This window comes from Eschrichtius robustus, chromosome 11 (assembly GCF_028021215.1).
Source record: "Eschrichtius robustus isolate mEscRob2 chromosome 11, mEscRob2.pri, whole genome shotgun sequence".
In the NCBI taxonomy this organism is placed as follows: Eukaryota; Metazoa; Chordata; class Mammalia; order Artiodactyla; family Eschrichtiidae; genus Eschrichtius; species Eschrichtius robustus.
Genome location: NC_090834.1, coordinates 19,951,677 through 19,965,796, shown reverse-complemented (window position 1 = coordinate 19,965,796; position 14,120 = coordinate 19,951,677). Strand labels below are relative to the sequence as shown.

At 36.2% G+C, this 14,120-nt stretch overlaps 1 protein-coding gene across 1 annotated transcript in view; it reads right to left on the bottom strand.

Moving 5' to 3' along the window:
• DDX10 (DEAD-box helicase 10) overlaps positions 1–14,120 on the bottom strand; it is a 246,428-nt gene that overhangs the window by 216,055 nt on the left and 16,253 nt on the right. Inside the window, exons 7-9 of the mRNA XM_068555721.1 lie at positions 13,612–13,738; positions 10,557–10,719; positions 5,501–5,585 (exon numbers count right to left, since the gene is read on the bottom strand). Of these exons, the coding sequence (XP_068411822.1) occupies positions 5,501–5,585; positions 10,557–10,719; positions 13,612–13,738 (375 nt within the window). The remainder of the gene's footprint in view (positions 1–5,500; positions 5,586–10,556; positions 10,720–13,611; positions 13,739–14,120) is intronic.

Below are 14,120 nucleotides of genomic sequence, written 5' to 3'. Positions count from 1 at the left end.
AAATACTGCTGGAATTTTACCACTACTCTGGAAAACCAAGCAGTTATATATATAAAGTCCCAACTCTTATATATAAACTCCCAACTGTTTAAATATACACAGTTATATATAAGCTCCCGTCTTCCACCCACAGACCCCTACTGCCCAAATAAAAGCATTTTAAAAATTAGGAGTATCTGATATGTAAGGACTTTCCATTCCCAAATCCTTTTTATTTTCAACTGGGCATTTTTATAAGAAATAGAAGAGCTTGGTTTTATGAGTACTAAAAACTACAAGCCCTAAAGACATTTGCTTTTAAGTGGTAGAACGGATCACAGAACACGGCTTTAAAAAACTATATTCATATTCCTTGCCTCATTTGTCTCCTAAACGAGATCATTTTGTTAAAAGGGGTGTGGATATTTAAGAAAACAGAAATTTCTCTCAATTGCTAAAGATCAAAAGAATTTTAAATAGGTGAATAAATTAAAACAGAATAAAGCACTTAAGGCAACAAGTACCTAAACCACCCTTTATTTTTAGCTAAAACAGAGAAAGGAAAAAAACAGATTTCCCAAACCTTAGCTATTTTGCCACAAAGCAGTGAATTCATTTCTCTATATTCATATAGTATAGTTCACTTCCAAAAGCAAACACTATCTGGCAACCTAGTTTTAATTACAGCATATACACAGGATTTTAATCAGTTTCGAACTTTAATGTAGCTTTTATTCAATTCAATTATCCAGTCTGATGGCCCACAAAACTTTCTAATTATCTCTAAGCCCATTAATGGTAACTTTTAACTTTTTGCAGTTTGGTTCTTTTTTTTATTAGACTGACAAAGAAAAAATAAGCATTACATATCCTAAACCTTTCCACTAACTATGCATCTAAATAGTCAATTCAAAATATTTTTAATCGGTTACAAAGAGTCAAACAGGCTTGTACTTTAAAAATTAATGACCATATTAGAAACTACATTATAATAGTTTTTTAAATTGGTATTCTCTCTTCAAACACAATCATTGTGATGTTGTACCTCCTCTTCACCTACACAGTCATTAAAACCAATTTAATGCTTACCATGGCATGTTCAACTACATAAGATTTTTAACAACTTCTCCAAGAACCAAGCACCCTGAAATATTTCCCCTTCTTGAAACTTTTCCTGATATACTGAGATGTCAAATAATCTTCATATAGGATGAATAATTTTAAAATACTGCTAAATGTATTCTATAAAGGAATCAGTTTAACCTGTCCATGCCCACACCATTGGCACATCTAAAAAGCCTGTCTGGCCTGGTCCAATACACTAATGATAGATGATATCCACCAACCTCACCTATCCAGAGGCCCACAGGGCCACGAAATGCAAATGTGTGCACAGATACATGTACAAATTCATACATGCTACACATTTACTGAGGAGAATTAAACAGTGGTGAAATATTAATTCCACCAACCACTACTAATGACTTCTCTAAATATGTCACTATGAAAGATAATCCAAACATGTACCCAACACAAAGACCTCTGATGCATCATGTACCTTCTTACAAAATGGAAAACAAAGCTGCTGTTCTACCTATGTTCCATTTACTTAGATCCCACTAGAAACCAAAAGGTTACCAGTCTAAAGACAAGTCTGTCTGAATGTACAATGAAATCATACACAGAGCCTAGTTCTAACTCTATTACTTGCTCAAATTATATAATTAATTACAATAAAAAAGACTTACTTTTGAATCCTCTAGTACAATCCTACTGTTAAATAGTTTTATCTTTCACTATTGTACTAATCTCTCCTTTCCTTCTTCATGCTGGTCAAAAGAAATGCATTTAATTTAAATGAGTACATTTTGATCATAGCCCATGTTTAACAGCCCACAGGGTAAATCTGAATCAATCGAAAAATGTTTAAACATTAGAACAGTTTATGAAAATTAGAAAATTATAGGAAGAAGGAGCTCTATACCCTGTTAGGCTGTAGAACAGGAAAAACCTCCACTTCAACTGAAACAACAACAAAATTGACCAAATACAAACAAAAAAACGTTTTCCCTTTAAAGCCATCCAAGAACAGTAGATACAAAGAAATTTAAGAGACTCAACTCCAAAGGGACTTCCTAGATAAGCAAAGGATAGAGGACACATTCAAACTTGAGGCCACTGGCTGAAATGGGTGCAGGGCAGGTAGAAAAGCAAGCCTGCTGGCGAATGACAGACTTTGCTCAGATGAGGATTTCTTTTTTTTTTTTTTAAGATTTATTTATTATTTATTTATTTTATTTATTTTTGGCTGCATCAGGTCTTTTAGTTGCGGCATGCGGAATCTTTGTTGAGGCATGTGGGATCTTTCGTTGTGGCGCACGGGCTCTTCGTTGCAGTGCACAGACTCTTTGTCGCGGTGCACGGGCTTCTCTCTAGTTGCTGCGTGTGGGTTTTTTCTCTTCTCTAGTTGTGGCGCACAGGCTCCAGGGCGCGTGGGCTCTGTAGTGTGCAGCACGCAGGCTCTCTACTCGAGGCCCGCGAGCTCAGCAGTTGTGGCAAGCGGGCTTAGTTGCCCCACGGCACGTGGGATCTTACTTCCCGGACCAGGGATCGAACCCGTGCCCCCTGCATTGCAAGGCAAATTCTTTACCACTGGACCACCAGGGAAGTCCCTAGATGAGGATTTAAATCTTGGGTCTTAAAGATCCTGCCATCCCTGGGAACTCATTAAATAGAAGTTGGTGGCTTAATAATCAGAAGTAACTTGGTCCATTTAAACCAACAGTTGGTATCTCTTCCATCATTAAGCATTAATGTCTCACTGACATCCATATTATAAATACTCATGCAGTTTTGATGAGAAAGAAAACGTAAAACCAAAGAGATAGTCCATCATAACCAATCACAACCTTATTGTGATTATTATTTAGGTTGTTTCCAATTTTCTTTTTTAAACGAAATGTACCCACATTTGAAGAACCTCATATTTGAATCTATGTGAGGTAAAAATGCCTGTTAATAAGCTCACACCTCAAAAACCTACAGAAATCTCTGAAAGAAAACTTTCCTTTAGTTAGTAGGGGTGTTTTTGTGACTCAGAAAGATTATAACCTCTCAGGAGACAAAAATGTCTATTTCTCTTTGCATGTGTAAACCTAAGAGAGTTGCCATGCGTTCTCATGACTGCAACAAAATTAGAGATAGGAGTAAATAATCAATCACATTCTACTGAAATTATGCATTTTATTGCCTGTATTCCCTCTAGGTTTCAAGATGAATGAGGTCAGGAATCATGTCTGTTTTGCTCGTTTTATCTCCTACTATGTACAATGCCTGGCACGTAATATGTATTTGTTAAATCCATATAGAACAAATGAATGAGTGAATCCAGATTACTTTCAGCTCTAACGTCTTTATGATTTTCTATTTTATGGTTTTATTATATGAATCTATGGTTCTTTGGTGCAACAATTTTAAGCAAAATGTATTTTAAACATATACCAGTAGTATTCAATAGAACTTTTCACAATGATGGAAATGTTCTATACCTGCTCTGTTCAAGATGTGGTATTAGCAGTTTAAATGTGACTAGTGTGACTGAGAAACTGTATTTTTATTTTAATTTAATTTTACTTAATTGAAATTTAAATAGCCACATGTTGCAAGTGGTTGCAGTACTGCATGGCACACAGACCATTCCTTAACTTTAGGGAACAATGTTTTACAACTGACTAGGGGTTCAGTGTTTGGAGATGCTTATGGAAAGGATCACATTTTACGATATGGACACATAGAACTCTTGTATTTTCTAGTAGTCCCTCCCTCAAAAAAAATTATCAAGAGTAGATGGGGGGCTTCCCTGGTGGTGCAGTGGTTGAGAATCTGCCTGCCAATGCAGGGGACACGGGTTCGAGCCCTGGTCTGCGAGGATCCCACACGCCATGGAGTGACTAGGCCTGTGAGCCACAATTGCTGAGCCTGCGCGTCTGGAGCCTGTGCTCCACAACAAGAGAGGCCACGATAGTGAGAGGCCCGCGCACCGCGATGAAGAGTGGCCCCCACTTGCCGCAACTAGAGAAAGCCCTCGCACAGAAACGAAGACCCAACACAGTCATAAATTAATTAATTAATTAATTAATTAAATTTTTTTAAAAAAGAGTAGATGGGATTTGAGTCTGAGTTAAAATACAGAAAGATATATTATATAGCACATAGTTAACAGAGGAAGAAATATCTTGTATCAAGTTGCCTCCCAAGAACTTGTATCTGCCAATCAAAACTGAACCCAACTGTTTCTCCTCTGTGAAGTTTTCTTCTCTACTTCCGCTGTAGCTCCATAAAACTTCTGTCAATACCTCTAATACTGTATATGCCTCTACTATAGACTGTTTTCAAGGTACTAAAACGTCCTTAATGGAATGGACACTATATCTTATTTTCATGCAGAAGCTCACACCAGGCCTAATCCAGTACCTCACACGTGGTTGGTCTTTCATGAATGGTTACTTAGTGAAAAAGAATGAAATCCGGGGTCAAAAGATCTGAATTCTAGTTCTGTTTCTGCCATATACTTAGTGATTTTGGGTCTAACACTTAATTGGTTATTTCCAATTCTTAACCATTACAAATGTCAGTAAGATGAACACCTTTACAGAAACTTTATTAAGATCAATTTCTGGACGTGGAATTACTGAAGCAAAAGGAAGAACTCTAAGGCTTTTGATAAGTACTACCAAATATTACCCAGAAAGATGCTAACACTTATAATTCTACCTGCAGCACACATCTCCCAACTTCACTGCAACCTCAATAGCAATGACGTAGCACGTTATCCTTTTCATTCATTCATATACCTTTCTATGCCCTTTCCTCCCAAATGACTTTGCTATATTCTTTTCCAAATAGCTCCCCCACATTCATGAGCAAACACAGGATACTTTTACTGGGGTTGGGGGGTGGTGAAAAGGGAGTATTTGGGAGTGGCCTCCAGCAATGCCTCTAATTCCCACACTAGAAAAAAGGAAAAGAGAAATCTATGACTCAAAACCACCTTGTCTCTTATTAGAACCTATACCAGAGAAGGTAAGAGCACAGATCTAGACTAAAGGAGTCAGACTGCCTTGGTTCAAATCCTGGCTCTATGGATTTTCAAACAAAATGTTTAACTGCTCAAAACACTCAAGTTTTGTCATCTGAAAACAGAGATTGAATAAACAGTCTTATACCTCATCAAAGAGATGATGTTCAGTGAGCAGTGCTAATGAAAAGCTTAGTAAGGGAAGAAAGTTAGAACAAAAACACTAAAAGAAGATTTTCATGGATTTTTCTCAGCCCTCATGATCAAGTCTCGGCCATAATCACTTAGCAAGAGCTGTCCACTTGCTAGCAACCAACATCACAAAAATGTCAAACCATCAGTCACTTACCTGAATTCCTCCATTCTTTGTTTGTACACAGTTCAGAAAGCATGCTTTTTTGCTTAGATAAAACCAAAAGCAAAGAAATAGGCCAGCACACCTACCTGGCAGTTCTACCTGCTCTGTGAATGTATGTGTTGGCATCCTCTGGACAATCAAACTGAAGAACCCAATTCACAGCTGGGAAATCTGTACAGAAGGAATATCAAGTTGAAAAACCAGTTCCAAGATCTTCCTGCTGCACTATTTTTATTTTATAATATTGCTTGCCAGGGCTTTCCATCACAACAAACTGATAGATATCATCTGTGGACACTATTAAAAATAAAATTAATTGCATGAACCGAGAGATAATAAACACTTCTCTTCTTTGACAAACTGAACTAAAATTAATGACAGTGTTTGAATGTGAAGATCATTTTGTATCTGACAGAGGAGACAGACTGCTTTGTGTCACACAAATAATGAAATATCCTGATAGTTAATAACCTAAAAGAACCACTTCTCATGAGCTCCCAGTGAACTATGAAACTGGTTTATAAATTTTAATGAAAATTTACTTTTCCTGCTATTTCCATCTCCATTCAAATTAATGATGTCTTTTTAAATCCCTCTCCCCATTTCCTAGCAATAATTACTTCCTATTTATTTCTGGCTGCAAAAGTTTCCATTCATTCCCAGAGATCCTGGTCTCAACAACTTAAGAGAACTACCTTTAGTCATTTATGGATTTTGCCATAAGGATTTCAGATCAATGTCTATCACAGAGAAAAAAGCTAAGGGAGGGAGGGAGGGAGGAAGGAAGGAAAAAGCAAAAGAGAAAGAAAAAGAAAAAGAGAAAGATTTGGGAAGATAATGATACCTATGGATACCTATGAGCATAAAAACTACGACCAAGTTATACAAGCTATTCAAAAGGGTTGAATCTATTTAAATGGGCGTAACCCAAGAAAAACAGAAAAAAGATATTTAGAACAATTCTCTCCCTTGGGACTTGAAGTAACCAGGTACCTCAGAAGGCAAGGATATATTTCAGGGTTGTAAAAAGGAAGATAGGTTGAAAGTAGCCCTCAGATCCTCAGGTCCCCTCCTGGATCCTACACGCTGGGTCTCCTGAAGAAAAGCGAAAGTCTTATTCTCGAGAAAGGCTTCAAGCCAAGACACCAGAGAGAGTGGAAAAAAGAGGCACCAGAGCCACAGTGAAAACAGGGGTACTGAGTGTAAGTCTGAATGCTGACTGGGAGCCCTCTATGTCCACTTCCTTGCTAGGCTTCCAGAGAGCCAGCAGCAAGCTTAATCCTTCTGGTCAAGAGGTTGAAGTATTCTTATCTGGAGAGACTGAATGTTCAAAAAGAATACACTTTGACATCTTGGTCCTCCACAAGATGACCAACTCCGTCTAAATCCCCTCGTAATGAAGGCCGTTAGTCAACAAGCCTCATCCACGTACAAATCACTTCAAATAAGCTTTTTGATGCCTCACTGTTAAATATAATAAAAATAATAAAAGACAGTCAATTGCAGACAATCGGGAAAAGTCTCAAAAATGAAGAGACAGATAAAAGAGTAAAAATGAAACTCGACAGAAACAGAAACAATGTGAAGAGAACTTTAACCTAATATCTTCAGAGAGCTAAAACACTGCATCCATCAAATAAGAGTAAGAGGCTATAAAAAAGGAATTCTTGGTACTTCATTAAAATTTTAATCAGAAAAGTTGAAATATAAAATCAAGAAATCCCCCAGAAATAACAAGAAAAAGACAATGAAGTGGCAACAGAAGAAACAGGAAAACTAGAGGATTGATCAAAGAGGTCAAATACTCTTCCAGAAAGAGGAAATAAGGGGGGAATGGGAAAATGTTATAAACAAGGTATGAGAAAGGAAACAAGCTAAGTACACAAATTCCCCATTAGTAAGCAGTAATTACATACTCAAAACAAATACTGAATATTTATTTAACCAAATCACCAAAGAAGCAATTCAGAAGTATATTTCCTGCAACCGAAAGACATGAGTCCCTATCGTGTGCTGCTCAATACAGAAGGTATTCACGTTTAAAATTTAATAGTATTAAAAACTCAGTCTTTCCTCATTGCACTGGACACATTTTAAGTGGCCTATCGTCACGTGTAGCTAGTAGCTATAGTATTAGACAGTGCAGACAGAGAACATTTCAGTGATCGAAGACAACTCTATTGAACACTGCTGGTCTAGATTGAAAAAATACGCTGAATGCCTATACAACAAATGGGACCTCACACTAAGGCACATTATCATAAAATTTCAGGACTCCATAGATAAACAGAAAATACTAAGAACAGCCAGAAAAAGAAAAGGGGGCTACAAAAAACAGAATCAGAAAGGCAAAGGTCTTTTCAACATAATACTGACTACTGTTAAGACAAGGGAGCACTACCTGCAAAGTTCTAAGAGAAAATGATTTCAACCTAGATTTCTATTCTCAATACAACTATCATTCAAGAATAGGACATTATCAGATGTGCAACAATTCAAAACATGTACCTCCCATGCACTCTTACTTAGGAAGCTATTAAAGAATGAGCTTTAGTTTAAAAAACAATAATAATAATAAATCAAGAAAGAGGAAGGGGACTTCCCTGGTGGCACAGTGGTTAAGAATCCGCCTGCCAATGCAGGGGACAAGGGTTCAATCCCTGGTCCGAGAAGATCCCACATGCTGTGGAGCAACTAAGCCCGTGTGCCACAACTACTGAGCCTGCGCTCTAGAGCCCGCGAGCCACAACTACTGAAGCCTGTGCGCCTAGAGTCTGTCCTCCGCAACAAGAGATGACACCACAGTGAGAAGACCGTGCACTGCAACAAAGAGCAGCCCCCATTCGCCGCAACTAGAGAAAGCCCACGCGCAGCAATGAAGACCCAAGTGAAAAGTCTCACGATGACAAACGTGCATCAGGCTTATGGAGCAACCAGTCCAGATTAGAGCTGAAGACTTTTAAAAGGCTGCAACAAGGAGATCCCAAGGGAAAAAGAAACAGACTGTGTTTGAACTGTTAGGAAACTAGGCATGTGACATCTGCTGGAATATCTGAGGAAAGTTAGAACAGGAAACACAAGACTAATTTTAACTCAATCATTAACTTGATATAAGAAATGTACTTAGAAATATGAAGCTAAATACCAAGAGAAATAAAGGCTTCTGGAGAGTGAGGAGGGGTAGAGTAGGTCTTGCTATGTCTCATAACTCATTTTTACTCATATCGTATATTATTCATTAAGAAATAAAACTGAGAAAAATTAAGAATAAAGTTTAAAAAAGATACTGGTGTACTCTAAAGAAATTCCTGGACATACTATGAGATATGCTACATAAATACACTGGAACTTTATACATTGACATGGAAAGCCTTGGAAAGCAAGTCATAGACTGGTATGTATAATATTACACACTTCATAAACACATAAGATAATACTATATATTGCTCATGAATACATTCATATAAGCTTTTTAAAATAAACTAGAAGAGAGATTCTTGACATTTTTTGTGCCATAGTTAAAACCTATGAACCCCTTTTCAGAATATTTTTTAAACGCATAAAGTAAAACATATAGTATTATAAGAGAAAACAATTATAATGAAATAAACATTTTTATTGAATTTTTTATATAGCAATGTATATGCTTATTTACTAACATATTAAATAACACAACCTAGCTGTATATCTAATAACTACCATAATATCAAAATAGTACTAAGTGTAAACAACATTCCAAGATCTACAGAAACTGTAATGTAAAATGAAAATATCTATGATTTTCAATTGATGACAAAGTTACAGGTACTACCACAACAGTTCGCTGCTTACATTTATAATTGAAGGAAATGTTAAATCTCAGTTAAAGGTTAGTGAATATATGTAATTTTTTCCCCATCTAAGTTCACAGACACCCTGAATTCTATCACAGACAAGAAGTGACGAGCCTTCAATTAAAAGGTTACCTACCAACTATATGACAGTAAATATGTCTAGGGAAACGAGCAGAGGGAAAATAGTGAGACTGGGAAAGGGTACATAAGGATTTCAACTACATCTACTAAATATTTGGTTTCTTTAACAAACTGCAAGGAAAATATGACAAAATAGTAATACCTGTTCATTGTGATATATCAATATACAGAATACATGTTATATATGCAATATAATTAATTGCTTATTTTGACCTAAACTATTTTAGGTTCAAAAATCGGGAGGGGAAGGGTGGAATCAGAGTGTAATATAAGTAGATACAAACATAACTAAAATGTTTCAAAACGGTACATTCAAAACAGTGATGAGGGGCAGGGGGTGGGGGAGGGTAGTAGGAATGAGTTATTGTGGACCTGAGAAAATAGCCTAGAGAGCTTTAAAAATATGCATACTTGACTACTGCTGCCAGTCACATGGGAATGAACTTTATGATGACTGAGATATGTTTTAAAATACTGCCAGAGGGACGGAAGTCGGGAGCTAAGTGGGTGGTCATGAGAAAGATAACTGCTCAAACTGGGTAATATGTATATGACGGTACTTTAGACTCAATCTCTGTGTATGTTTAAAATTTACCATAATAATTAATGCAATAAAATTAGGTGTTTGAAGAATTCAAATTACCACTTATTTATCCTTATCTTTTGTTCTTGCCTCTAAACTAGTTATCCTCTGTAATTACTTCCATACCCCATCCCACCCCCACAAAGCCATCAGTTGTATGATATTATAATGGCTTTTTGAAAGTTTAAACACATTAAATGTAATGATTTTAAAATAAAAATTAGAATGGCTGGAGAAAAGATGGACTTCACTGATTTTTCTTGTTAAGTAAGTTATAGTATTTGTCAAAGTTTCCAATTTTCAAAGAAACAATTTTTTTTCACATCTTTAAATTTTTAATTCTCCTTTGATCCTGTAGGCTCCTCGGATTCTATGATGTAATTACTATCATGAAACAGTAAGAGCACAAAAGATGAAGACATTATAAAAATTTTCACTGACATATCCTTAGTGTTAGTCATCCCAGTTATCAATTTACTTAATTTTCTTTTATAAAATAAGAAAGCCCAATTATTTGAATTACCAGAATACACCCATTTATAAGCCCATGATCACAGAATATTTTCTTAAAAGAAGTTTTCTTACCCAGCCCCCTGGCTGCAAGATCAGTAGCAAAGAGTACTGCAGCTTTCTTGCGAACAAATTCATTATAGACTTCCATTCTTCTCATCTGCTGCTGTCGACCATGCAGGGCGAGGATAGAAATGCCAGGACGTAGCCGGCAGAATACTCGGTACAGATACTGAACCTAGGCATTTACAGAAAAATGATTTTGGCAGTACTTCTGGGTAGCAGCAGGAAGTAAGCTTGCAAGATGAACAGAAAAATGCATTACAGAGCACAGGTTCATCAATTAAAGTACAGAGCACAGAAAGGGAAATGTAGTCTAGAGCTGTGGTCTTCAAACAAAGCTGTGGTCTTTGAACATTTTTGCTCACATTATTTCCTAAAAGAATTTTGAAAAACATATGCCCTCCTTACATTTTTAAATTACTATCTGACATTTTTCCAAATTTAAGTGGTTGCAAAGAATGTAATTTCTGGTATATTTAAATATATTTTAAAATAAAGACTTACCTCTTATAAATGTATCCAATTGATTCCAAATAGCACAGCAATATGATATCCACCACCAGTTATTTAAAAATATATAAAAATAATGGGGAAGCCTACGCATGTGTGGGGCGGGACCCCTCAATTTTGCTGCGAACCTAAGACTGCTCTAAAACAAAGTCTTTAAAAAAGGAAGATTACTAACAAAATGTGACGAACCTCTTCCTTAACAGAAAAATTTTACATCATTTCTTTTCTTCCTTGAATTCATATTTCTATTTCCTGACCTCACAGAATTTTATCTTGTTTTATGCTCAAAAGTCTATTGATCACTTTATCACAATTTGTGATTTTCTACAACAAAACTATGTATATGTAAGTTTTAATTTTAATTTCCTGTAGCCGTAAAGCTGCATTAAAAGTTCTCAGACTCAGCTACTATTACAATTATTAGTACAGAACTGGCCAAAACAAAAAGATGTTAAAATTTGATTAAAAAAACTGTTAAACATAAAAAATAAAATTCTGTTATAAGTATCTCTCTTAATATATGAGACTAGATAGAGCTGTTGCTTTAGTTTTATTTTTCTTTAGTTTACATACTTATAAATGAATACCACTGGTTGCTAGACTGAGGCAGAGTACAGCCATCATTTTATTCCTATTTCTCTAACACAGGTGTTAAGAAAATCTCTTCATGAAAATATAGAAAATGGACTGGAAGGGACCTTAACTTTTTGAACTCCTATAAAATATGTCAAAAACATGATGATAGATTACAAATAATTTTATCTATCAGCTAATAACTCCATTAAGTCTTCCTTCGGATTTTGTTGAAAGTAAAGAATGGGAAACCACCTAAATTGCAAAATGACTTGTTACTCCAAAATTAAAGTTATTCACTTTCTCAAACAATATTCTAGTGCTAGGAAGGTTCTCTGATCCTGAGACAATGCACCAGTAAGACTAGGGATAGAGGGACTCCTGCCTTTCCTTTGTAAAGTTTTTAAAAGAGCTACCATGAAAGTGGAGATGAGAAAGGAGAGCCCACAGACCAGACCACAGATGTACTCTCAGGCAACCCAATCTCAGAAAAGCATATATGGAAATTGAAGAACTATTAAAATGGAAGATCAACCAAGAGGCTAAGAGAAAGTTAAGCATGGTTTAAACTGCACTGTAGCATGATGGGTGGTGAGAAGTGGTAAAACTAATGAGAACTGTCAACAGATTGAATATGAGTTGAAGACAAGCAAGAATTAAGGATTCGGTCATTTAATGAGATGAGGAAGAGTTAGAGGGAGCAGAACTTAGGGATAGGAAATCTTAAAACTGCTTTTCCTATGTTAAATTTAAGATGCCCTCTAGACACCCAACTGGAAATATCTAGTAGTCAAGTGGATAAACAAGTCTGGGGCTCAGAAAGGAAGTCAGGGCTTAGGATGTAGATTTGGCAGTTGTTAGAATACAGATGGCATTTAAAGCCATGGAACTAAAGAGGTATAGAAAGAGTATAGCTCGAGAAAGGGCAGAGTATACTTGGCCCACTGTGAAGAGGAAAGGCAAAGTATTACGGAGTAAAAACTTTAAACATTAACTCTTAAAATTATTTCCTGGTACACAGATACGAAAAACATCCTTTCTTTAGAAGATATAAAATTCTAAAAATCTAAAAGAAGTCCTAAAAAATCTGAAGTCATTCTTTACATGGAAAAATAATGAGGTTCTGTGCTTTCCCCAAAAAACAGAACACTACTTATCTTCCCCATAAGGTGGAGGAAAACTCACTGCATATTTATCATGCTAAGCTATTGCAAAAGCTATAAATCTAGAATCAACCTACTATATACCAACAACTATATGTCATCAGGAAATCTGAAATATAGTAGAAGAAAAGCGACACACAAAATCAACCACAGTTTCTTCTCTTTAAGGGAAAAGACCAAGTTTTCTTATACATCACTAAATCCCTTACTTATAAGCATATGACTAGTGTTTAAGAAATGCTGATCAACTAAATAAAGATATAAACAAAACACTACAGAATGATAGAGGAAGGTGCAGTTCATTGTCACAAGGGGGTTGGGGAGTGTCAGAAAAGGACTTTCAGGTATAACATTTGAGCTTAGTCTTAAAGGATATGAAATATTCCTCCAGAATTAGGATGGAGGGATGCAGGGAGACCAGCATGAACAAAGATACGGAGGCATGGAAATAAATGGCATATTCAGTTCGGTATTCACGGAAGGTAAGGTAGACATGAGGTTATAAAGACCTCTAGTTAGTCTAGCCATTCAATTGTTGGTTCTACCAATATGTATTGAGGACTACTATGTTCTCAGTATTGTGCTAGGTGCTAACAATACTGAAGTAAAAACGCACAGTTTCTGCCCCTCCTCACTGAGCTTACAGTCTCATCCATGGGGTCCTTTAAAAATGAAGAGGCAAGATTTTCATTATCTACAAATCCCTCCACATTTAGCACTGTATCTATTAAAATAGACAAATAGCATTTTCTAACAGAAATTTGATATTTTAAAAGGGACAATTCAACACGAATAACTTAAGAAAAATAAACACTAGGTACCTCTTTACAACTGGAGAAAAATATAATACTTTTCTTCTTCAGGTGGCTTCTCAAAAAGGAATACAGCACACTTATTTTTTGCGGCAGCTCACAGACTATGTAGTTCTGTTCCAAAGTGGCAGGGGTGCTTATGGAAATAAGAGGGAAAATGTTAAAAATATGCCGTGTTGGTACCTTTGAAATCCAGACCAAAAAACAAAACAAATGTTAACAGTGGCATGCCTCTCAAGCAAATTTTTCAGACACACACATACACACACACACATACATACATACCCCCCAAAACAACCTCTCTACTGTCCCTTAGGAAATGAATATAGCACATGACCAAAATACATACAAAATCCCTTATAGATTATATATCAAAAATATACATGCAAACAGGGGTCACCTCTGCAAGGGTAGGGTCAAGGATCAACTTAAGGCCATGAGGGAACTTGCTGGGTACTGTTCTACTTCTTAGCAGGGCCTTGGGTTAGAGACATACACATTTATCAAAACTCAGTAAA